Genomic DNA, 26,676 nt, shown 5'->3' with positions numbered 1-26,676 from the left:
AGCCTTCAATCCCCTAAGTGCCCAGGAAACAAATGACTGAGAAAAGGTGAAAGTACAGGTGGCCCCCGTTTTTCGAACGTTCGCTTTACGACAGCTCACTGTTACGAAAGACCTACATCAGTACCTGTTTTCACTAACCAAAGAGGATTTTCGCTTTTACAAAAAGACGCCCGCTTTATATGTGTGTTTACCCCGAAAAGACTACCATGACCGTGAAGCCTTGTGCGGGCAGTTGTGTGCGCAGGCGTGTACGTGCCAATTTTTTTCTCCAAATTGATTTTGGCTCGCTGTCTTCCTGATTTTGATAAGCGAAACTACACCGTACATACAATATTTCTACTTTATATAGGGTATATATTTATCATGTTATTCCTGCTTTTACTATATGTTTGTGTTATTTGAGGTTTTATGTGTTACTTGGTATGATTTGGTAGGCTATTTTTTGGGTCTGGGAACACTCAAAAACTTTTCCCATATAAATTAATGGTAATTGCTTCTTCACTTTACAACATTTCCGCTTACAAACAGTTTCATAGGAACACTCTACCTTTGGATAGCGGGGGAAACCTGTATTTAGCTAAATGTTCTTTAGCTACCAGGAAAGGTTTAAACTAGATTGGCAGGGGTTGGGACTCAAGAGAGCAAGATCAATGAGAAGACAGGGTACGTGCGGGAAGCCAATCATGAAGGCTAGCAATGTACGCCATATTTACAGTAAAAGGACAGACAGGACCACTGCTTTAAGTTGCGTCTATTTCAATGCACATAGCTTAACAGGCAAGGTAAACAAACTGCAAACGTGTATTCTCTCTAGAGACTGGGATACTGTGGCCATAAAAGAAACGTGGCTGAGAAAAGGGCAGGACTAGCAGTTCAATGTTCTGGGTGTGACAAAGGAACATGAAGGAGTGGAGGAAGAACAGTAGTGCTTAGAGAAGCGATTCTTGGGAGATCAACTAACAAGGCCATTTGAGTCAAACTTAGAAATAAGGTGATGGTCACCTTGGTAGGGCTATATTATAGACACTCCGATAATGAGTGGGAGATGTGTCGAGAAATTGCACATTAAGTGGTGATTTTAGAGAACAGTAGAGTAGCGCTAATGGGAGGTACAGGTGGCCCGTTTTTCGAACGTTTGCTTTATGACACCTCACTGTTACGAAAAAAGGCAGCACACGAAAAAGGACAGCGCGTGCCCCCGAGCAGCCAAGCTCCTTCCCCGGAACTGCATTCTAGCCGCCACTGCTTAAACACATGCCTGTGAGCACCTGTGCTTTATGTCGATTTACTTTGTGCATCTGTTAGCAAGAGGAGTCCAGGGTATCAGAAAAGCCTAAAAGGGCTCGTAAGGGTGTTACACTTAGCGTAAAACTAGACATAATTAAGCGTTTCGATCATGGTGAACAAAGTAAGGACATTGTCTGCGCGTTGAACTTGCCTGTGTCCACCATTTGCACTATTTATACGCAGAGAGAAAGACTCTTGAAAGCTGCTGATATGTAACTGTTGGTTCTGCTTGTAGCAAAGTGATCTCTCTTGCCGAGCACTCCAACCTCTGACGACTCAGCCAAACCACCATCATCAGTGTGCTCGCTGTCTTCCCGATTCTGATAAGTGAAACTACACTGTACATCTATTATTTCTACTTTATATAGGTTGTGTATTGTTATGTGTTATTTGGTATAATTTGGCAGCTTCATAGCTTAAAGGTTACTGGAGAGACTGCTTCCGCTAAGTAGTGAGATTTTTGCTACGCTAGACAGCGCTGCAATGATTGCAGAAAAGTATTTCTACTTTTATATAGGCTGTGTATTTATCATATAATTCCTGCTTTTACTACATGTTACTGTTATTTTAGGTTTTATGTGTTATCTGCCATGATTTTGTAGGTTATTTTTTGGGTCTGGGAATGCGCACAAGATTTTCCCATATAAATAAATGGTAATTGCTTATTCACTTTACGACATTCCGGCTTACGAACCGTTTCATAGGAACGCTCTATCTTCAGCTAGCAGGGGAAACCTGTATAAGTTTTCCCAGTATCAACAGGACTACCCAGAGTGCAAAAGGGCATGGATGGAGTGGAATTTGTGTGGCCTTTCAAGACAGCTTCCTCAAGTAATATACATAGGATCCTTCTTCATAATTCAAGAATCTATATTTTTGAAGACAATAACCAAAGCACCTACTATTTCTAAACTCACCAATTAATTATTTCCAGATGACTCTATAATTGTTTGTCTTCTTCCTGACTTCACTGCAAGGGTTCAATTCTCCTGCCAAACTAGTTTGAACAAGCCCCATAACAACCCTCACCCCATGAGCACCCCATTATCCAAAACATTTGCTGCAGAGCAAATTTGTACAGGTCCAACCTTGACCAGAGATGGGACAAGTCTGAACCCCTCTTCATGCACTCTCTCTCGCTCCCCCAGCCCCCCAGTCTGCTCTGTCCTATTTCTATAATTATCAACAAGTGGTATCTGGAATAATCATGAGGACCTTCACCACCACGATGCCAGTCTAAACTATTCCTATCTCTCTGCATGTACCTGTACCCTCTATTGCTTGCTTTTCTGTGCGTCCTTTTAAATGACTCTTAAATGTTGCCATTGTATCTGCTTAAACCAGTTCCTCTGATTGTGCATTCCAAACACCAACCACTGTAAAAAATCTCCTTTAAACTTTTCCCTCTCATATTAAACCTGTGACCTATAGTCTTTGATTCTCCTGGAGAAAAGACTGACTTTCAGAATCAGGTTCATAATCATCAGCATGTGTTGTGAAATTTGTTAACTCAGCAACAGCAGTTCAATGCAATACATAATATAGAAGAAAATAAATAAATCAATTACAGAATACGTATATTGAATAGATTAAAAATCATGCATAAGACAGAAATAATATATATATTAAAAAAATGAGGTAGTGTTCACGGGTTCAATGTCCATTTAGGAATTAGTTAACAAAAGGAAAAAGCTGTTCCTGAATTGCTGAGTATGTGCCTTCAGGCTTCTGTACCTCCTAACTGATGGCAACAGTGAGAAAATGGCATGGCCCTAGGTGCTGGAGGTCCTTAATAATGGATGCTGCCTTTCTGAGACACCACTCCTTGAAGATGTCCTGGATACTTTGTAGGCTAGTATCTAAGATGGAGCCAACTAAATATACGACCCTCTGCAGCTTCTTTCGGTCCTGTGCAGTAGCCCCCCTCCCCACCCGCCTAATACCAGACAATGATGCAGCCTATCAGGATGCTCTCCACGATACATCTATAGAAGTTTTTGAGTGTATTTGTTGACATACCAAATCTCTTCACACTCCTAATGAAGTATAGTCACTGTCTTGCCTTCTTTATAACTGCATCAATATGATGGGACCAGCTTAGATCCTCAGAGATCTCAACACCCAGGAACTTGAAGCTGCTCACTCTCTCCACTTCTGATCCCTCTATGACGACTGGTGTGTGTTCCCTCAACTTACCCTTCCTGAAGTCCTCAATCAGCTCTTTCGTCTTACTGACATTGAGTGCAAGGTTGTTGCTGCGACACCACTCAACTAGTTGGCATATTTTGCTCCTGTACACCCTCTCTTCACCAAATGAGATTCTACCAATAATGGTTGTATCATCACCAAATTTATACATGGTATTTGAGCTGTGCCTAGCCACATAGTTATGGGAATAGAGAGAGTGTAGAGCAGTGGGCTAAGCACACACCCGAGGTATGCCAGTGTTGATTATCATTGAGGAGGAGATGTTATCACCAATCCGCACAAATTGTGGTCTTCCGGTTAGGAGGTCGAGGATCTAATTGCAGAGGGAGGTACAGAGGCCCAGGCTCTGTAACTTCTCAATCAGGATTGTGAGAATGATGATATTAAATTCTGAGCTATATTCGATGAACAGCATCCTGACATAGGTAGTTGTATTGTCCAGGTGGTCTAAGGCCGTGTGAAGGGCCATTGAGATTGCATCTGCCGTTGACCTATTGTGGTGATAAGCAATTTTCTTGCCCATCTAGGCTTCTCATAATTTTATATACTTCTGAGGTCACCTCTTCAGCCTTCAACAAGCCAGAGTAAACGATCCATGTTTGCCCAACCTCTTCTTATAGTTAATACGCTTCAATCCTGGTGAACCTCTCTGCACCCTTTCCAAAACCTCCACATCCTTCATATCAAGTGGTGACAAGAACTGCACACTTTACTATACATCTGGTCTAAGCAAAGTTTTATACAGCTGCAACATGAATAGAAAACTTTTATACTCAATGCTCAGATTAATAAAGACAAGCATGTTGTAAGCCTACTTTACCACCATTTCCACTTGGTTTGCACTTTCAGGGAATTATGGACACACTCAAGATTCCTCTGTATATCAGTGTTCCTGAAGGCTGATTTATGCTTCTGCGTCGCATCTACACCATAGGTACTGCGTACCCTATGCCGTACCCTACGCTATAGGGTAATGTGCACCTTCCCAAAAAAGTAACTCACGCATCGCGGCGACGCAGACCGCAACAACTGTGATTGGTCCAGTTGGTAGTACTGCATTTCTGGTTGCTTCTTCTCCACCATGTCTGTACACTGATGCGAAATAGATGAACCAAATCGTCAAATCTACCTGCCGACACGTGAGAATGTCTGAAATGCATTTCCTCGTCCATGTCTCTCATGAAGAAACTCAACACAGTGGCATAGAAACCCCACCGCCAACTAGCGTTTTGGCGCACACCAACGCATGCTTGCTACGGCATATGCCTATGCAGAAGTATAAATCAGGCCTATGGCGTAGGCTACTGCGTAGCCCATATGCAAAACTATAAATTAGCCTTAAAGGTCCTGCCATTTACTGAATACTTTCATCTTGTACTTGACCTCCCAAAATGCAACAGCTCTATTTGCTCAGAATAAACTCCAGCTGTCATTTCTCGCCTCAAATAGTCCAACTTCTGCCATATCCTTTCACAATCTTTCTTGCTATCCTCAGTGCAACCAATTTTTCAGTCATGTGCAAACTTAGGATTATTATCTTTGAGTTTCAGCTCAGCAAAAGAGCAACATTTAGAATAATCAAAAAATAAATACTGGCAACAATGACACGAAATAAAAAAAATCATAGCATTGGTTAAGGATTTCTACATGCAGACAGAAACAATAAATCAGTGGGAATAAATTGCCCAGCATAATGAGTAGTTTGTGCTATTATTAAGCACTTACCACATGTTGCTCAACATCAGAACAAACCACGCTTCTACTACCCACTTGCACTTCAATAGGTTTTGTAAGTATTCGTCGTGCCAAGGCCTCCATTGCCCTGGGGAATGTAGCAGAAAACATAACAGTTTGTCGATCTGGTCGAATGTTTTCCACTATTCGCATTACCTGTTAACATACAAATAAAAAGCATTAACCAAAGTAGCTGTCATCTTTAGTAACAGAGTTAACCCATATTTCAGAAATTAGAACTTGTACCAACCGGCTAATTAGATCAGCAATGCAGTTCAAGACAAACTGGTTCTTTTCATTAAAAGAAATTACAAACTACACATAACCCTTGGATGCAAATTCAAGTTCAAGTTACAAGGATGTTGCCTGGATTGGGGAGTATGCCTTATGAGAAGAGGCTGAGTGAATTCGGCCTTTTTTCCTTGGAGCGACGGAGGATGAGAGGTAATCTGATGGAGGTGTATAAGATGATGAGAGGCATTGATCGTGTGGATAATCAGAGGCTTTTTCCCAGGGCTGAAATGGCTAGCACAAAAGGGCATGGTTTTAAGGTGCCTGGAAGTAGTTACAGAGGAAATATCAGGGGTAAGTTTTTTTTTTTACGCAGAGTGGTAAGTGCATGGAATGGGCTGCCGGTGATGGTGGTGGAGGCAGATACGATAGGTTCTTTTAAGAGACTCCTGGACAGGTATATGGAGCTCAGAAAAATAGAGGGCTATGGGTAACCCTATGTAATTTCTCAGGTCAGGACATGTTCAGCACAGCTTTGTGGGTTGATGGGCCTGTATTGTGCTGTAGGTTTTGTATGTTTCTATGTTTAGATTTAATCAATCAACCATATGCGAATAAAGTCAAATGTAACTGTGTTCCTCCGGAGTCAAGTTGCATAACACATTACGAACAGCACACAGCACACCGTACACAGCATATATGATTATGATTTCAGTAAAAAAAATAACAATCACAAAGGAAAAAACAATATAGCCCTGAGTGGAATGACTTCAGATTCTCCTGGTCCAGTTTGTTCTTCCACCAAGCAAGGGCTAGAGAGCAGTACTGATGGAAGGGGCAACAGAGTACGAATTCCAGTGTGCCCAACAAACAGCTCCCTTCTCCCACACCTCCCTGGCTCTCCTACCCTAGGCGTATGCAACAGCTGACATTGCAGCAAATGCCTAGTCCACTCCACAACCGAGGAAACACAGCTCCCCCACTGTCGGTCTTGCCAATAAATCAGCAAACTGCACTTGCAGTGTTCTACTTTATCAATTTTGAACAGGATCTTGCTATCACAATAAAAATGTCCAAGACAATCACTCACACAGCTTATTGCACCACGCACCATCTCAGCATAACATATGCAACAAGTCCAGACAACAACACAACAGTATGCAATAACATAGAACATAGAATAGTACAGCACAGTACAGGCCCTTCGGCCCACAATGTTGTGCCAACCCTCAAACCCTGCCTCCTATATAACACCCCACCTTAAATTCCTCCATATACCTGTCTAGTAGTCTCTTAAATTTCACTAGTGTATCTGCCTCCACCACTGACTCAGGCAGTGCAATCCACGCACCACCACTCTCTGAGTGTAAAACCTTCCTCTAATATCCCCCTTGAACTTTCCACCCCTTACCTTAAAGCCATGTCCTCTTGTATTGAGCAGTGGTGCCCTGGGGAAGAGGCACTGACTGTCCACTCTATCTATTCCTCTTAATATCTTTCATACCTCTATCATGTCTCCTCTCATCCTCCTTCTCTCCAAAGAGTAAAGCCCTAGCTCCCTTAATCTCTGATCATAATGCATACTCTCTAAACCAGGCAGCATCCTGGTAAATCTCCTCCGTACCCTTTCCAATGCTTCCACATCCTTCCTATAGTGAGGCGACCAGAACTGGACACAGTACTCCAAGTGTGGCCTAACTGGAGTTTTATAGAGCTGTATCATTACCTTGCGACTCTTAAAATCTATCCCTCGACTTATGAAAGCTAACACCCCATAAGTTTTCTTAACTACCCTATCTACCTGTGAGGCAACTTTCAGGGATCTGTAGACATGTACCCCCAGATCCCTCTGCTCCTCCACACTACCAAGTATCCTGCCATTTACTTTGTACTCTGCCTTGGAGTTTGTCCTTCCAAAGTGTATCACCTCACACTTCTCCAGGTTGAACTCCATCTGCCATTTCTCAGACCACTTCTGCATCCTATCAGTGTCCCTCTGCAATCTTCGACAATCCTCTACACTATCCACAACTCCACCAACCTTTGTGTCATCTGCAAACTTGCCAACCCACCCTTCTACCCCCACATCCAGGTTGTTAATAAAAATCATGAAAAGTAGAGGTCTCAGAACCGATCCTTGTTGGACACCACTAGTCACAACCCTCCAATCTGAATGTACTCCCTCTACCACGACCCTCTGGTTTCTGCAGGCAAGCCAATTCTGAATCCACCTGGCCAAACTTCCCTGGATCCCATGCCTTCTGACTTTCTGAATAAGCCTACCGTGTCGAACCTTATCTAATGCCTTACTAAAATCTATGTAGATCACATCCACTGCACTAACCTCATCTATATGCCTGGTCACCTCCTCAAAGAACTCAATCAGGCTTGTTAGGCATGATCTGCCCTTCACAAAGCCATGCTGACTGTCCCTGATCAGACCATGATTCTCTAAATGCCCATAGATTCTATCTCCAAGAATCTTTTCCAACAGCTTTCCCACCACAGACATAAGGCTCACTGGTCTATAATTACCTGGACTATCCCTACTACCTTTTTTGAACAAGGGGACAACATTCGCCTCCCTCCAATCCTCCGGTACCATTCCCGTGGACAACGAGGACATAAGATCCTAGCCAGAGGCTCAGCAATCTCTTCCCTCACCTCGTGGAGCAGCCTGGGGAATATTCCGTCAGGCCCCGGGAACTTATCCGTCCTAATGTATTTTAACAACGCCAACACCTCCTCTCCCTTAATAGCAACATGCTCCAGAACATCAACCTCACTCATATTGTCCTTACCGTCATCAAGTTCCCTCTCATTGGTGAATACTGAAGAGAAGTATTCATTGAGGACCTTGCTCACTTCCACAGCCTCCAGGCACATCTTCCCACCTTTATCTCTAATCAGTCCTACCTTCACTCCTGTCATCCTTTTGTTATTCATGTAATTGAAGAATGCCTTGGGGTTTTCCTTTACCCTACTTGCCAAGGCCTTCTCATGACCCCTTCTTGCTCTTCTCAGCCCCTTCTTAAGCTTCTTTCTTGCTACCCTATATTCCTCAATAGACCCATCTGATCCTTGCTTCCTAAACCTCATGTATGTTGCTTTCTTCCACCTGACTAGATTTTCTACCTCACTTGTCACCCATGGTTCCTTCACCCTACCATTCTTTATCTTCCTCACTGGGACAAATTTATCCCTAACATCGTGCAAGAGATCCCTAAACATCGACCACATGTCCATAGTACATTTCCCGGCAAAAACATAATTCCAATTCACACCTGCAAGTTCTAGCCTACAAGCCTTATAATTTGCCCTTCCCCAATTAAAAATTTTCCTGTCCTCTCTGATTCTATCCTTTTCCATGATAATGCTAAAGGTCAGGGAGCGGTGGTCACTGTCCCCCAGATGCTCATCCACTGACAGATCTGTGAGCTGACCCGGTTCGTTACCTAATACTAGATCTAGTATGGCATTCCCCCTAGTCGGCCTGTCAACATACTGTGACAGGAATCCATCCTGGACACACTTAACAAACTCTGCCCCATCTAAACCACTGGAACTAATCAGGTACCAATCAATATTAGGGAAGTTAAAGTCACCCATGATAACAACCCTGTTATTTTTGCACCTTTCCAAAATCTGCCTCCCAAACTGCACCTCAGTATCTCTGCTGCTACCAGGGGACCTATAGAATACTCCCAATAGAGTAACTGCTCCCTTCCTGTTCCTGACTTCCACCCATACTGACTCAAAAGAGGATCCTGCTACATTACCCACCCAATAAGTTTAACTCATTCGCTATTGAGCAGCTGATTGATGGGGTAGTCCTGCAGGACTTGATGTTCCCAGTATCCAGCAGTGATGTGAATGTAAAAAAAAGACGTACAAGATAAACAAATACAACTTTGGTTGGACGCGGACTGGCCGCTGCATCCGCCCCATCTTCCAGGTAGCATGAGAAAGGCCTCATGCAAGGGGTAGAAGGGAAAAGGCAGAGAGGGAGTGGGAGAGTAACTGCAATCAGTAAATGTACAATGGCTAGCGACAGAAAGTAATTTTAATCAACATCTAATACAGCGGATTTCAATTTAACTGGAACACATCGGGACCAGTGCATTTTGGCCCAATTAGGCAGCTGACCCAATTAGCCATAAGACTGTAACACCTAGGAGGTGAATTAGGCCTTTTGGCCCATCTAGTCTGCTCTGCCATTCATCTATGGCTAATTTATTATCCTTCTCAATCCCATTCTCTGTCTCCTCTCTGTAGCATTTAACATCCTGACTAATCAGGAACCTATTGACCTCCAATTTAAATATTCTCAATGACTTGGGTTCGACAATGAAATCGACAGATTCACTATTTCCTAGTTAAAGAAATTCCTCATCTCTCTTCTAAATGGACGTTCTTCTATTCTGAGCTATGCCCTGCGGTTCTAATAAGCCCCTCTAAATGCACTCTTTCTAGGCCTTTCAATATTAGATAGGTTTCAATAAGATTCCCTCCTCATTCTTCTAAACTCCAGCGAGTAAAAGTCCAGAGGCATCAAAAGCTCCTCATACCTAAACCCTTTCATTCCCAGAATCATCTTGTAAACCTCCTCTGAATCCTCTTCGATGCCAGCACATCTTAGATAAGGGGACCAAAAATGCTCACAGTACTCCAGGTGTGGTCTGACCGGTGCCCTATAAAACCTCAGCATGACATCATTGCTGTTATATTCTAGTCTTCACAAAATGAATGCTAACATCGCATTTGCCTTCCTTACCAGACTCAAAGTGCAAATCAACCTTCAGGGAATGGTGCACGAAGACTCCAAAGTCCCACTGCACCTCTGACTTTTGAACTTTCTCCCCATTTAGAAAATAGTCTACGCCTTTATTCCTTCTGCCAAAGTACATGGACATACACTTCCCTACACTATATTCCATCTGCCCCTTCTCCCAATCTGTCCAAGTCCTTCTGCAGACTCCCTGCTTCCTCAACACTATCTGCCCCTCCACCTATCTTTGCATTGTCTGTAATCTTGGCCACAAAGCTACCAACTCCATCATCCAAAATCATTGACATACAATGTGAAAAGAAGTGGTCCCAACACCGACCCCTGCGGAACACCACTAGTCACCAGCAGCCAACCAGAAAAGGCGCCCTTTATTCCCATTCCTTGCCTCCTGCCAGTCAGCCAATCTTCTATCCATGGTAGTATCTTTCATATACTACCATGGACTCATATCTTGTTAAGCAGCCTCATGTGTGGCACTTTGTCAAAGGATATACACTCCTTTGTATATCCTGCCTGTTAATTCCTCAAAGAAATCCAACAGATTTTCTAAGCAAGATTTCACCTGAGGAAAACCATTTTGATTTGGGCCTGTTTTATCCTGATGGAATGGCGGAACAGACTCGATGGGCCAAACTACCCAATTCTGCCTCTGTTTTATGGTCTTATGATCTTATCTCAAACAACCAAGCAAGCAGGATAGTTAACCATCCTAAAATATTTGTTAGAAACATTTTTAAAAATTTTGTGTAACCAAATGAGGTATTCTGCCAGCATATACAAACGAAAGACATTCTAGGAAAATAATGAAAATTAAACATTTTGCTCCATTTGGAGATGGGAGCTGATGGTTATAATATAAAGATGCAAGGTATGCACTCCTCCACAGATGAATAGTAAAGGCAGATAATGCATATTACAATAGTATATTATGAGATGAATTTCAAAATTTACTCATGGTTTTCAATCTAATTGTGGTTTCTGAGCACACCTTGATGACAGATCTATCTGCCCAAATAAGCCTCCTTGCATGTAAATTAACTGGTTTGTAAGTTTTTATGAGCTTTTATCGAATCACAATCTGTGAAACAAAATGTAAACTGGTTTGTAAATTGTTCCAAATGACCCTTCAGTGAGACCAGCTGCAGAATTACCTCATATTACCTCTATTATATAACTTTATTCAGTGCAGAGATTCGGAATTCCTGATCAGTTATTTGCACACACGCCCAAACAAGTCACACATAAGTATTTAACATTAGTCAAAGCTATCATATAGTATTTTCAGGAAATACATTTCAGTGCCTACCTGAGGCTCAAAGCCCATGTCAAACATTCTATCTGCTTCATCAAGTACAACATAGGTAACTCTGCGAAAATTTGTCACACGACCTGAGAACAGCAAGAATTATTTCAATGAATGCTACATGCAAATATTAGCAATTCCCAAAACACTACCAGTAAACCATTTTGTATGCTAAAAACTAAAAAGAATCCAAAATTAAGCATCAAATTGGTCCATATTTTTGTGATTATATATCTGCTTTATATTTTGTCTTGCTTCATAAAGAAATTATGTACTTAAGTACGAATTTTACATTGGGTATAAACTACGTGAAAATAGTTGCCCATGTTTTCTAATTCTTGCATACCATTGGGGCAAGAAGAACCTGCAAAATTCAGAAAACAGCCCTCTCCAAAACAAACACCCATCAACAATTTTAGACTGAGATGAAGCAAGAAACCCAAAGGCCATTATTTGACAAGTCTCTGCATTCACCTAGAAAAAAGAACATATTAGAGATTACGCCGCATGTGTGGAAAACAGGGTCCTTGCTACTTGCCTTTAATTGCTATTATTGGTGCATTTAAAATTAAGTATCTGCCTACTTTCTCTAGAGAATTAACCAATGAAATAATGTTGAACAGCTGTAAATGCTGGACTTCAAAATCAACTTTCTAAGATTCTGAATACAAGAAAATTAAACCTACAAAAACAGAGTGGAAAAAAAAGACAACTGAAAATATTCCAACAGTATTGATATTCTGAGATGAATATGACATATTCACAAGGAGCCACATGTTTAGTAACTGGATACTGCACAACTTGATTAAGGACCTACCTCTGATGGGTTATGTCTTGCATGCCCAAATCAAATCTCTTGAGGAAACTTTCTCCATATGGGTCAAATAATGTTGACAGTTTAGTAAAATGATATTCAATATCATACAGTGTCTAATATTAAAATGTATACTTTTTTCATGCATTCAAATCAATTATGTATGATAGAAAACACACATAAGTGCCAAGTGAAGCCATAATGAACTATTAAATCTACAAATACTACAGCAATATCTTTGATACCATTGTGAGATCTAATTGATTCGTATTTTACCTACCATTATATAGCTCCTTTGTCACAGAAAAAAATATAATTGCTATGCTAAATGTGTTCAGTACAACTACATAGTGAGATGTAGAAAAATGGACTGAAGGTGATTTATTACCTAGTGTTCATTTTTAGCCATTACAAACCTACCAATAAAGTTAACCTAATACTAGATTCAGCCTCAAAGGTATAATCAGTGTCATATCTTCAAATTGCAAATGAGACCCTATACAAAAATGATCTGGATTTCAGAGTTGCTTTGATCTTCAATTCATTGCTCAGGGCTCAGAAAAATATCAAGGACAATAATAGACCTTACATTTTCAAGGCAAGCAGCAAAACCAATTACTTGTATTATAAAATAGATAGGAAACTTGAGAAGAGCACAGGAATATGCTCTTGAGCACAGGAACATAGGCAGATGTTTATTGTGAAAGATAGTTCTGCAGGACTGAAAAGTGGAAATGAAGGAATGGATAAAGGTAGTAGAACTGACACAAAATGTTGGAGGATCTCAGCAGGTCACGCAGTATCTATGGAGGAAAATGAGCAGCCAAGATCCCTCATCAGGCTTGGAAAAGAAGGAGACAGAAGCCAGAATAAAACGGTAGGGTCAGGGGAGGGGCACAAGCTGGCAGGTGACAGATGAGTCCAGGTGAGGAGGTAGGTGGTGGGTGGGGGGCGGGGAGGGAGGAGAATGAAGTGAGAAGCTGGGAGATGAGGGAAGAGGTAAAGGATTAAAGGAGGAGAAACCTTGACAAGAGAGGACATCAGACAATGGAATAAAGGTAAGGAGGTGGGGAATCAGAGGGAGTTGATGGGCAGGTCATGGGGTAGGAGTGGGGTAAAAGGGTCAGAGAGCCACCAGAATGAAAGAAAGAAATGAAAGAAAGGGCTGGGGCAAAACAGAGGGGAGTGATTAAAGAAGTTAAAGAAATCTATGTTCATGCCATTAGGCTGGAGACTACTAAGACATAATATGAGATGTTGCTTCCATTTGTGCCTGGCCTCATCACAGCAGTAGAGGAGGTCGTGGACAGATATTACGGTATGGGAATTGGAAGTGGAATTGTACTGGGTGGCCAATGGAGATCCTGGCTGTTGTGGCAGACGGAACAAAGGTGCTCAACGAAGCCGTACCCAATCTGTGTAGGGTTTCACCAATGTAGAGGAGGTAGCACTAGGAGGACTGGATACAATAAACAACTGACAGATTTGCAGGTTAAGTGTCATCTCATTGGAAATGCCTGTTTAGCACCCAGAATGGTGCTGAGGGAGGAAGTGTAGAGAGGCAAGTGTAGCACTTAGCACAATTACAAGGATAAATACCTGGAGGGATATTAGTGGGGATGGTTGAGTGTTGTAGAGAAAGCAGAGGTAGGGTGCGGTGGAGGGCAGAGGTGCCCAGTGGTGGGATCCCATTAGTGATGGTGGAAGGTGTGGTAATAATGTGCTGGATGCAGAGGCTCATGCGATAGCAATAAGAACAAGGGGAACCTTATCCCTGTTGTGTTGGGGAGGGGCGCACAAGATCAAACAAGTGAAAAATGGAAGAGACACAGGGAAGGGCAGTGTTGATAGTTATAAAAAGGAAGTCCATTAGTACAGTTGTGTAAATTATTTTTGAAGTAAAAGTATCGATAGTTTCCATTAAATTGGCGAATAAAAGTTTGTTTTATGTCACTGAATACATGCAAATATTAGTTACATATTAATTGACGCTATGGCCTATAGTTTGAAAATTGTCACGGTGATTGGCACTCCCAAGTAGTAGTCTACTTTAGCTAATAGAAAATTGTTGTAATGAAGAAATATTAATAACACAAAGACTAATATTTTGAAATTGACCTAACTACAATAAAGTCAGGGTCTTACAGCTCAGAAAAAGACCTTTCAGCCCATCTTATCCATGCTGATTATCAAAAACCTATCTAAGATTTTATCTTGAAAATGTCTGTTGTCTAATCCAAAATCACTGTGATCATGCATGGGTTATTTTAGATGCATATGTACACCTGCAAGACAAGCTGCCTATTTTGAGAGAATAGAGCTTCCATACAGCATCAAAACAATTATCAGAATTAAAATTCCTTTTTCAAATTCATGAAATAGTTGCTTGAATAAAGCAGATGCAAAACTTCCTTGCTGATCTCAAAAAATGTGTGAATACGTATGTCCATGTTTTGAAATATTTTCCCCGGCATTCTGCTTTAAGTGGCTTTTATATAAACTTAACATTGAACAGAAAATAAAGTAAGTGCTCAATTGTTCACAGTTCCCTTTACTTACCGTTATTGGCTGCAAGCATATCTATCATGCGGCCTGGTGTGCACACTATAATTTCTGCTCCTCGCTTTAATTCTGCAATCTGCATTATAAATAAAAATATGTGTTATAATGTGGAAGGATAAACAAGTAACTTTAAATTAACCAAAGAATTGGGATTTAGTCATTCACAATGAGATCTTTTGAGGAAAGCTTTTTAAAAATTAATGTTAAAGATAAATAAAGTTACAGACATCCTGCCATCCCCTCCACCCACTGTGAGGGATTATAATGAGAAAAATATAGCCCACAAAATTCAACATTTTATTGTTAGCCACACTTACAAAACACAACAGGTCAATGTAAATGCACATTTTAAAAACCTCAGCAAAGCATTTAGCATTACAACTGTGGTAATATAAGCAGTTCCTCAAAATAACTTCACTATCAAGCAATGCAAATGACCCTCCTATCAGATGTAACAATTAGTATTTTCCTGCATAGAATTTCATTTGCATTTTACTTGACCATACTGCATGTTTACTAATATCCTCCTGTAATTGATGGTGTTCTGAGTATTCCCCATCCTTCTTCCATTTGAACATCATTTACACATGTAAATGCTCAAATGAGTCACTGTTTTCAAGAGTAAAGTCTGATGTTGAAGAATTACCTGTTCACTTATTCCGGTCCCTCCATAAACACATACTACCCTTAGTCCAAGTGGTTTTGAGAACTTCTTGCATTCTTTGGTAATCTGAAGTGCTAACTCACGGGTTGGAGTTGAGATGAGTGCTGCAGAAGAAAGAAAGGAAGTACTGCACGATTTCAAAAATGTTTTAATACCTTGTACTTTCTTGCATATCTGATGCAATTCTTTCAAAGCGTTAACAATTTTTTATCATATTTATGTCTTCCATTTTTGCAACCACCACTGTGAGACTAAATATGTTAGAACTATGCGCTTTCCCGGTTTTAAAAATGTCCCCATCCAATTTCTGGCACAACTACTCCTCCCTAATAATGCTGGAAAATTAGTTCTGCTAGTGCCTCAAACATGTTCAGAGTTCTATGAAACATGGAATCATATTAGAAACTCATTTAAGTTTTTCCAAAGCTACCGGTAATTTCCTTACGACTGAACACTTCCCACACACTTGTTCAGCTTCAGATAACCAGAAAGAAAAGTAAGAGAGACTAATTTAAGTTTCTAAATTGAAAATTAATGACCTTAAGTTTGGGCTAAGAGTATTTTCTGAGCAAGGGAAAAGTTAAAAATTGGGCCTTAGAAACCTCTCAGATATTTTCATTACTAAAGTAAGGACTTTTCAATACTTTGCAAGTTACAGCTATTTTAAAAATCCCAGAACAACAAACTGATTATTAGCAATTCATGAAATTTGGTTGCACATGAAGGCAGCTACTGTTTTAATACAGAGTAAATTCAAATTACCGAACAATAAATGGCACGGTAAAAGCCATGATACAGACATTCTCTAATGCTTCACTGCTTTAAATTAGTTTATACCTTCATTATATTCCATTAATCTAGTGTGCTTCATAATTAAAAGAGCAAATGGATACTGATGGTTTTCATAAAACACTTTACTTAATGGAGCTAGCATTACGCAGTTGTTTATTTCATGTTTTTTTTAAACATGCTCATTCATTCAGTTCATTTACACTTGCAGTTTAAATGTATGCATGTTTATACATAATGATACATATACACTTTACTGCTTTAAACATTTTGGAGCTGCATGCTTCTTTAATAACACTAACTAAATGTTCTAGTAGCTACAAAATAGGACAAATAAACACTAGTTGAATCTCAAATTGAATCAGCTCAATTTTTGAAATGATTTCATGATTTTTGATTATAGTGCTACTTTCTGTGAAACATGGGAAATTAAATACTTACCAACAGGACCTTCCCCTTCTTCAAGTGGTCTTTGATCCATGATGTGTCGGAACATAGGTAGAAGAAAAGCAATAGTCTTTCCACTTCCAGTTTTGGCAATTCCAATTAAATCACGCCCACACATAATGGCAGGAATTGCTTGTGCTTGGATTGGTGTTGGCTTTTCATAACCTTGTCTGATACACAAAAAAGTATTGTAAGAGATTGGGAAAAAGAGCAAGAACTGTTCCATGTCCTATTCTTATAAAAGTCACTTTAGTACATTTTAGTACTCACTTTTTCAATGAACCTAGTATTTTCATGGAGATCCCACACTGCACCCAGGACTTAATCGGTTTCGGACATCCTTTGCCACGTACCGCAATTCCCTCCAACTCCAATCTGTAGGTATTTACTTCTGTAAAGCAACACAAAAGCTTGAAACAATAAGCATTCAACCAATGCATAAAAATAACCATGTTTATTCAAGTTAGCTGATGGTAATCAGAATGCTTTAAACTTTAATGTAATCAAAAGTTCAGTAACTAACTTATTAGGCCGACATGGTTACTGTAGCTTAAAAAAAAAGCAGTATTAAAGGAAGTAGGATAGACAATAGGGATGGTAGATGCTTTAAGTTCAGCGTGATACAAGTATGGCTTGTGGTTATCAACACTTCTGTACTTTTTGAATCACATTTGAATTACTTTCAACTTCAAGAGAAATTATCCCATTATGATAAATTTGTAGAGTTTTCAATGACTGTAAATGGAATGAGCAGGAGCAAGACAAGCTCACTGAACTCCTTGAATGATCAGAGCAAGAAAAAATCCTTACATTATTGTAACTGAAAGAAACGGAGGACAAACTAAACAATGACTATGTATGATATTGTAAGGAAACAATAGAATGAGGAACTTTCACAAGGAAAATAACAGTTTGCAGGAAAAGTATGACATGGAAAACTGGCAAGTCTCCAGAGCCATCTATTTTCTATCAATGGTTTTAAAGAACCTAGCTGAAAAAGGAACAGGTCTCCTGACCAATTTTGCAGAGATTCCTCTATTGAGAAGTGTTCCATCAATTGGTTAACTGCATTAGATATTGAGATGAAAAAGGGGACTATATAAAATTCTGATTGAGAAGTTACAGAACCTGGGCCTCTGCAACTGGATCTTCGACTTCCTAAACGGAAGACCACAATCTGTGCGGATTCGTGACAATATCTCCTCCTTGCTGATGATCAATATTGGTGCACCTCGGGGTTTTGTGCTTGGCCACTGCTCTACTTTCTCTATACCCTTGACTGTGTAGCTAGGCATAGCTCAAATACCATCTGTAAATTTGTTATCAGAAGTGGAGAGAGTGAGCAGTTTCAAGTTCCTGGGTGTCAAGATCACTGAGGACCTAACCTAGTCCCAACATATTGATGCAGTTATAAAGAAGGCAAGACAGCGACTATACTTCATTAGGAGTTTGAAGAAATTTGGTATGTCAACAAGTACACTCAAAAACTTCCAAGGCTGTACTGTGGAGAGCATTCTGACAGGCTGCATTACTGTCTGGAGTGTGGGGGGGTTTCTGCACAGGATCGAAAGAAGCTACAGATGGTTGTAAATTCAGTGAGCTCCATCTTGGGTACTAACCCACAAAGTCCCCAAGACATCGTCAAGGAGCGGTGTCCCAGAAAGGCAGCGTTCATTATTAAGCGCCTCCAGCACCCAGGGCATACCCTTTTCTCACTGTTAGCATCATACCTCACATTTTAAATATATATTTTGCACGATTTTTAATCTATTCAATATATGTATACTGTAATTTATTTATTATTACTTTCTTCTTTTTCTATATTACATATTGCATTGAACTGCTGCTGCTAAGGTAACAAATTTCACGACATATGCCGCTGATAATAAACCAGATTCTGATTCTGAAATGGAATCCAGTGAATTAAGAGCAATTCTCTGAATCTCAGATAGGGAAGCCCAGGCACACAAAGCAATATCTAAATATTTTGAGTTATATCCACAATATTAAGTTACATCCACAGGCAAAGAGTGGGAATAAATTTGAATATTTTTCTTTGCAAATGCTAACTAATAGGCGGCCAGCTGACAATTTTGAAATCATGAATTTTGCCAAACACTGGTCTCAAAGGGCAAAGACTTCATGTGGAATTGGGTGAGAAATCAGTTTTCTTGCTGGCATACTCCATAGATCCAAACAGAGTAATAGCCATAATTGAGATTACATTTAACAGTAGGAAATAACTTCGTCCAGTATCAGTAGATAATCACTTTAAAGCTGCAAATCAAAAAGGTTTGATTCCTCATTCCACATTCTGGATGGAAACAAATTATTGTACTTGCAGTTCAAGTATGGGCAACATTTGTATTACAGCTATTCACCCTGACAGAATTTATGTGGAAAAGAAAATACACAAATCAACACAAAACTTTCCTGAACTCCTGTTTCTTGACAAGTGCACAGTTTACACAACTTTGCATTATGAAAAAACACAACACACAAACCACCTCTCCCCTTTATGCAGGTCACCTGTATGTGGGTGTTCTGTTGTAGCTAAGGTTCTTCCTATACAGAATAACTATAATTTACAATTGTATTCTCAGAAATCACACTGAAAATTAAGGCATAGTACTCATCTTAGCAAAAATTCCACCCAACAGGATTACAAGTACTAACCTTCTGTGGACATTTTAGCAAGTTCAGGAACTTCAACATAAAAATTCTTTCGAAAGGGCTCATATTTTATTTTGCCATGATCTACAGGTTCCAGTAGTTTCCTCTGTTTTGTCTGATATCCTGTAAGCGCAGTCTGAAGGTCAACTTCTTCCTCTTCTGAGGAATACTGCTCAATTAAAAAAAACAAAACTTGTACACAACCAGAAGATCAGTTTATCTTTCAAAAAAAGAACAGTTATATAAAAAAAAAATCAAGTTGCTAATAGGAAACTTAAGTATTAATGGTATTGTTTTCTTATTACCTCCATTGCATCCTGGTCATTCTCCATTAACTCTCCTTTCTTTTTCTCCATTTCAGAATGTGGCTTTTTGGTTGTTACTACAGTCATGACTTTCATTACTGTTGCACCTGACTTCTGGTACCAAAACAAAAGTAAATAATTACAAGCCCTACACACAAATGCTACTCAGAAAAACTATGGAAAGTTGTTTACCATAAAAGTGTATATTCAACACAAATCTTATGAATTGAAATATTAACCTGCAATTTCCTCCCTTTTGCAAAACACATGCAATAGATTATCAAAACTTTAGTATTAATAACTATATTACATTTTTTTCATTATTTTGTTTGAAAGATGGCATCATTCAAAAGCTCCTTTTTTGGTTGTCTGTACAATGGAATAATACCTTCTAGAATAAGAAATCCAGCATGGTAAATGTAGTATTTAAGTTGAATTAAGTTCATCTGGAATTTAACAGAAAAAAAGTTCCTGAAAAAATAGACAACAAAAATATACAATGTTCCAGCTGCAGTGTAGCAGTCTCCACCTTCAAAACCAACACACCACTAGTCAAATTGTTCCACAACATTTACAGCACCCTGCAAAATGAAAATTGCTCAGGAATGGCCAGCATAATCAATGGTTCCACCCACCCTGATCATTCTCTCTTTGCTCTCCCTCCTGTCAGGCAGAAGATACAAAAGCCTAAAAGCACATAGCACCAGGCTCAAGGACTGCTTCTATCCCATTGTTATAAGACTCATGAATGGTTCCAAGGATGATAAGATGGACTCTTGACCTCACAATCAAACTTGTTATAACCTTACATGTTACTATCTGCACATTTTCTCTTTAACTCACTTTAACCCTCGTGAGTTAGTGTTTTATCCCTGCTATCTCAATGTACTGTTATAATGAACTGTTCTGTATGAAAGACAGGTTTTTCACTGTACCTTGGTACATGTGACAATAAAACCCAATGTTGCACTTGTAAATGAGTGTAATTTCAACAAAACTTAAAAAGTTCAAACCACCCAAGACAAAACAGTCAATTAATTGAGAACCAGTCCACTACTCTAAGCATTCATTCCATTCAATACGGCAAAGTATACAGTCTGTAAATTCATCAGTTGCAAAGGTTTCATTTTAAATTCATGTTAAGAGCATTTATCATCTATCTCATATTGCCCTTTAGAAGGTGATGGAGAGCCACTTTCTTGAATTATCACTGTTTTTCTGTTAAGATACTCCCACAGTGCTGCTACAGAGCAGTGGGCTTGAGCGCCAGTGATGATGTAGAACCGGTGACATGTTTTCAAGTCAAACAATGTGCAGCCTGGAGCACAGCCTGCCCTGACTGTAGTCCCTAGAAGGAACCTTCCAAATATTAGAGCTCTCCCACCCAAATGTCCAAGGGAAGAACTCTACCAGTTGCAGGTTCCTTCCCAAGTTATGCATACCTTTTTAGAAAATATGGCTGCTGCTCCTTCATCACTGGGTCTAAATCCTGGATCTCTCAAACCAAAAGTATTGAGAGAAGACATTAATCAGATGGATGACAACATTTCACATTAAGTGGTTTTACCACCAGCCCTCAAGAGCAGTTGCAGATGAGTAATACAGACGAGACTTGTCTGAAACACTTGCATCTTGAACAGAGAAAGACATTCTGTACAAAGATTGGGACCAGGTTTCATGCAGAGTTCCAGATCCAGAGAAGATCCAGCTATACAGACAAGTTCCTACACGCATCACTTATCTAAAAACAAGAGTTTTCAGTTGGTATTCTAAGAAAATATCCACTAGTTGCAAAGGAATATAAAAAAAACTAAGTACTCTGCAGAGAAAAAGTAATAAAAGATATACCTTCTCACTTCCTCCTTTTACGCTACCCATGTTAAATTTTTTCACTTCCTCCTTTATATCTTCCATGTAAGCATCTAAAGGGTCCAATTCTTCATTGTCATTATCTCCTTCTTCTTCTTTCCTTTCACCTTCAATGATTTCATCTTCATCATCTGTTTAAATAAATAGTGAAATTTGACATCAAGTACAATAAAGAGACAATGGCAAAAGCATTAAAAGCTATGGAAAATAGACAGAATCAGGCTCTTACACTCTGATATCTGGATTCAAATCAAGCCCATGCCAAACAGAATGAAAGTTGTCTTTCAGTTTATAGGATGGCATTTTACACAGCCATCCACAATTATATTCATACTGTATATTCCAATTAAGCAAAGTTCCTTTTTTTTTAAACTTAATTCTAAAAGGTGATAGCTTTGAGTTATAGACTCACAGTGAAGTACAGCACAGAAACAGGCCCTTCAGCCCATCTAGCCCATGTATTCCATCTGCCACCTTTTTGTCCATTCTTCCAATTTTTTAAGTCCTGCTACAATCGCATTGCTTCCTCAGCAATACCTACCCCTCCACCTATCATCTGCAAACTTTGCCACAAACCCATCAATTCTACTATCTAAATCACTGGCAAACAATGTGAAAAGTGGTGGTCCCAATACTGACCCCTGAGGAACACCACTAGTCACTGGCAACCAACCAGAAAGGCCCCTTTTGTTCCCACTCACTGCCTCCTGCCTGTCAGCCATTCCTCTATCCATGCTAGTATATCTCCAGTAAACCATAGGATTCTAACTTGTTAAGCAGCCTCATATGAGGCACTTCATCAAATGCCTTCTGAAAATCTAAGTAAATGATATTAAATGCCTCTCCTTTGTCCGCCCTGCTTGTTACTTACTCGAAGAATTCTAACAGATTTTTCAGGAAAGATTTCCCTTCACAGAAACCATGCTGGCTTTGACTTATTTTGTCATTAGTCTTCAAGTACCCTAAAACCTCATCCTTAATAATGGACTCCAACACTTTCTCAACCACTAAGGTTAGGCAAACTGGACTATAATTTCCTCTCTTTTGTCTTCCTCCCTTCTTAAAGAGTGGAGTGACATTAGCAATTTTCCCATCGTCTGAGACCATGCCAGAATCAAGTGATTCTTGAAAGATCATGACCAATGGAACCACTTTCAGGACTGGGATGTAGTCCATCTGGTCCACCTTAAGACCTTCCCTTTACAATAGCAATGGCACTCACTCATGCTCTCTGGCAATCATGGACCTCTGACATACAGCTCATGTCCTCCACAGTAAAGACTGAAGCAAAGTACTTATTAAGTTCATCTGCCATTACTTTGTCCTCCACTACTACCTCACCAACACCATTTTCCAGTGATCTAATATCAACTTTCACCTCCCTTTTATTCTTTAAGTAACTGAAAAACTTTTAGTATCCTGTTTTATATTATTGGCTAGTTTACCATCACAGATCATTATTTTTCCTTCTTGTAGCTTTTTTAGTTGCCTTTTGTTGGATTTTAAAAACTTCCCACTCACTTTTGTTACCTTATATGCCCTTTCCTTGGCTTTTATGCAGTCCATAACTTCTCGTCAGCCATAGTTGCCTAGCCCTGCCACTTCAGTACAACTTCTGTGTGACATATCTATCTCTGTGCCTTTTGAACTATTCTCAGAAACTTCGGCTGCCTCTGTTCTGGCATCTTCCCCGCCAGTAACTCGCTCCAAACCACCTGGGCAATCTCCTCTCTCATGCCTCTGTAATTCCCTTAATTCCATTGCGATAGTGATACATGTGGCATATGCTTTTCCTCAAATTGCACTATGAACTTACATCATATTATGATCATTGCCTCCTAAGGGTCTCTTTACGTTATACAACACCCAGTCTAAGGTAGACATCTCATAGGCATTCAACAAATTCCCTCTCTTTCAATCTGACACCAACTTGATTTTCCTAATCTCCTTGCATATTGAAGTCCCCCATTATAATTGTGTCATTACCCTTATTACATGCCCTTTCAGCTCCCTTTGCAATCTCAACCCACATCTTGGTGACTATTTTGAGGCCTATATACGATTCCCATAATGGTTTTTTACCCTTGCTGTTTCTTAACTCCACCCACAAAGATTCGACATTCTCTGATCCTATGTCACCTCTGACTAAAGATGCAATTCCATTTCTTATCGATAGAGCCACACCACTGCTTATGCCTTCCTGCCCGTCCTTTCGGTACAAAGTATATCCCAACTATAACCTTCTTTCAGCCACAACTCAGTAACGCCCACATCATACTGATCAATCTCTAATTACACCACAAGTTCGCCCACCTGATTCCAAATGCTATGCGCACTTAAATACAGCACCTTCAGTCCTGCATTCTCCACCCTTTTGAATTTCTCTTCTGTAGTACAACTTAACATTTTACTCTGTCTGTAATTGTACCCAATCATTGGCTTGTCTTTCCTTATATTCATATTACGTTATCTACTTGTAAACTAAACTTATGCAAACTTTGATTAAATGTTGAAATTGAGCATTTGTCTATCAATACCCCTCATAATTTTGTATATCAAATCAAGTCTATAGAAGTAAGGCAAGTGGCATCAACATCAAGGACCCTGTACAGATTACAGAGGAGGAGGTGTTTACTACCCTGAGGCAAATCAGGGTCGATAATTCCTCTGGTCCTGACAAGGTGCTTCCTCAGACACTGCGGGAAATTGCTAGGGCCCTGGCAGAGATATTTAAAACATCCTTAGCAACAGTAGAGTTACCACAGGATTGGAGGACAGCCAATGTTGATCTGATGTTTAGAGAAAAAGGCTCTAAAAATAAACCACGAAATTATAGGCTAGTGAGTTTGACATCAGTTGCTGTTAAGTTACTGGAAGGTATTATAAGGGACTGGATATGTAAGTATTTGAATAGACATGGACTGATTAAGGATAATCAGCATGGCTTTGTGCATGGTAGGTCAGGTAAAGATTTTGGCACATTGGCCTTCATAAATCGAAGTATTGAGTACAGAAGATGGGATGTTATGTTGAAGCTGTATAAGACGTTGGAGAGGCCTAATTTGGAGTATCGTGTGCAGTTTTGGTTATCTACCTACATATAGACAGGGGGAATGCAAGCATGCTTCTTCCACTGAGGATGGGTGGGACTACAACCAGAGGTCATGGCATAAGGGTGAAAGGTGAGAAGTTTACGAGGAACATTAGGGGAAAACTTCTTCACTCAGAGGGTTGTGAGAGTGTGGAATGAGCAGCCAGCACAAGTGGTGCATGTGAGCTCGATTTCAACATTTAAGTTTAGATAGGTACATGGATAGTAGGGATATAGAGGGCTATGGTCCTGGTGCAGGTCGATGGGAGTAGACAATTTAAATGATTCTGGCATGGACTAGATGGGTCAAAGGGTCTCCTTCTGTGCTATACTTCTCTAGGACTCCTCTCAATCTTCTACATTCTAAGGAATAAAGCCCTAAGCTATTTAATCTTTCCTTATAACTCAGGTCCTCCAGACCTGGCAATTTTTATCTGTACTCTTTCAACCATATTTACTTAGGTTAGGTATTACTTAGGTAACCATTGGCTGGTATACTCATCCTAAAATGCCCTTAGGTGATGGCGGTGAGCTACCTTCTTAACCCACCACATTCCACGTGGTTAAGCTTATCCAATGTTTTACAAGATCATTTGTTCCAGAAGTTCTGTCCCATACAAAAAAAGAGATGTCAAAATATTTCCAAGTCAGGAAGGTGAGTGACTAGGAGAGGACAATAAAGATGACTGTATTCCCATTGATATCTTTGCCTTTAAGGTTGCAAATTTTGATAATCCATTTGTAATTGGTAGGCTACCACAATAGTTCATCAATGATGCTGAGTGTAACTGTTCTACCAGGTGGAGAGATGACAAGTAGGTGGGTTATTTTGTCTGGGGTAGCATTGAGCTTCCTGAGTATTATTGGAGCAGTAAGAGGGAGTCAAACTCTATCACATTTTTAGCCAGTACCTTATAGATGGTGAAAGGCTTCAGGTGGGTAGGAGTGACTCACCACAGTATCACCAAACTTTAACCTGATAATGAATCTGCAACATTTCTGAAATTGGACTATTTCCAATATATTCTCTTCCCCTTCTGTTTTATCCACATGCCCAAACTAATCTTGAATTTTGATCAAATGCCTGTCTCAAACAACAACAAAGAAAGAAATTCAAGATAGCATGTTAATATCTATCCTCTTAAACAGACACAAGATTCTCAAGCACTAGTTTATCAAAGACAAAAAAGGGTCTTTTCGCAGTATCCAAGTCAACCTATGTACCTAAACGAACATTGTTAAAACGGTAAATATATCCTTCCACAACTATCTTACTAAATCAAAATGACCCAGTGATCAAACAGTTAATGATTGTAGGATCATCTTATGCATAAAATCACATGAGCATACATGTTCATTAAGGATTTTACCATCATCATCCTCAAGGCTCCATTTTTTTCCCTGTTTCATCTCTTCAAGTTCTCTCTTTATTTCACCAATGTTTTCTACAACCTTTTTACGTTGTTCTTCTCTCCATTTTTCAACACGTTCTTTCCGTTTTCTCATTTCTTCTTCTAATTTGCTCTGTTCAAAATTCTAGGAAAATATTAATAGATTTTATATTTAAATGTCATTATTTGGAAATTTCTACACTGTAGTAAATGATATCATCAGGTCTTTATTTATTTAGTACATTGCTACGCAAGTGCTGCACAGATATTTGTGAATTCATAAGTTGTTACATTTTAAGAATAAATTACATTGAGTTATAGGCATCATAACTGTGTATATAATCACAATATTCACAGTGCATTATGTACTTTTTACTTTATGGTTCATGATTGTTTGTGTAAATAATTACTACAATGTTCTGTTACATAGGAGAGTTTTAAACTACAAGGCATAGGCTGAGGATAAGAGGCCAGCTACATGAAATTGAGATGAAGAAAAAGTCTGTGAATTTCTGGAAT

At 39.6% G+C, this 26,676-nt stretch overlaps 1 protein-coding gene across 3 annotated transcripts in view; it reads right to left on the bottom strand.

Moving 5' to 3' along the window:
* The window catches only part of ddx46 (DEAD (Asp-Glu-Ala-Asp) box polypeptide 46), a 55,421-nt gene that overhangs the window by 14,485 nt on the left and 14,260 nt on the right, over positions 1-26,676 (bottom strand). For 2 of the 3 annotated variants that reach the window (XM_073067428.1, XM_073067430.1), the window contains 10 exons: positions 26,137-26,302; positions 21,655-21,806; positions 19,807-19,920; positions 19,505-19,670; positions 17,099-17,219; positions 16,823-16,998; positions 15,575-15,696; positions 14,926-15,004; positions 11,556-11,638; positions 5,221-5,385 (listed from right to left, as the gene is read on the bottom strand). In XM_073067428.1, coding sequence (XP_072923529.1) covers positions 5,221-5,385; positions 11,556-11,638; positions 14,926-15,004; positions 15,575-15,696; positions 16,823-16,998; positions 17,099-17,219; positions 19,505-19,670; positions 19,807-19,920; positions 21,655-21,806; positions 26,137-26,302 — 1,344 coding nt within the window. The remainder of the gene's footprint in view (positions 1-5,220; positions 5,386-11,555; positions 11,639-14,925; positions 15,005-15,574; positions 15,697-16,822; positions 16,999-17,098; positions 17,220-19,504; positions 19,671-19,806; positions 19,921-21,654; positions 21,807-26,136; positions 26,303-26,676) is intronic. The other variant, XM_073067429.1, reaches the window with a different exon arrangement.

Source organism: Hemitrygon akajei, chromosome 15, assembly GCF_048418815.1.
Source record: "Hemitrygon akajei chromosome 15, sHemAka1.3, whole genome shotgun sequence".
NCBI lineage: Eukaryota > Metazoa > Chordata > Chondrichthyes > Myliobatiformes > Dasyatidae > Hemitrygon > Hemitrygon akajei.
Note: the sequence above shows the minus strand (reverse complement) of the source record. Positions and strands in the feature narration are given on the sequence as shown.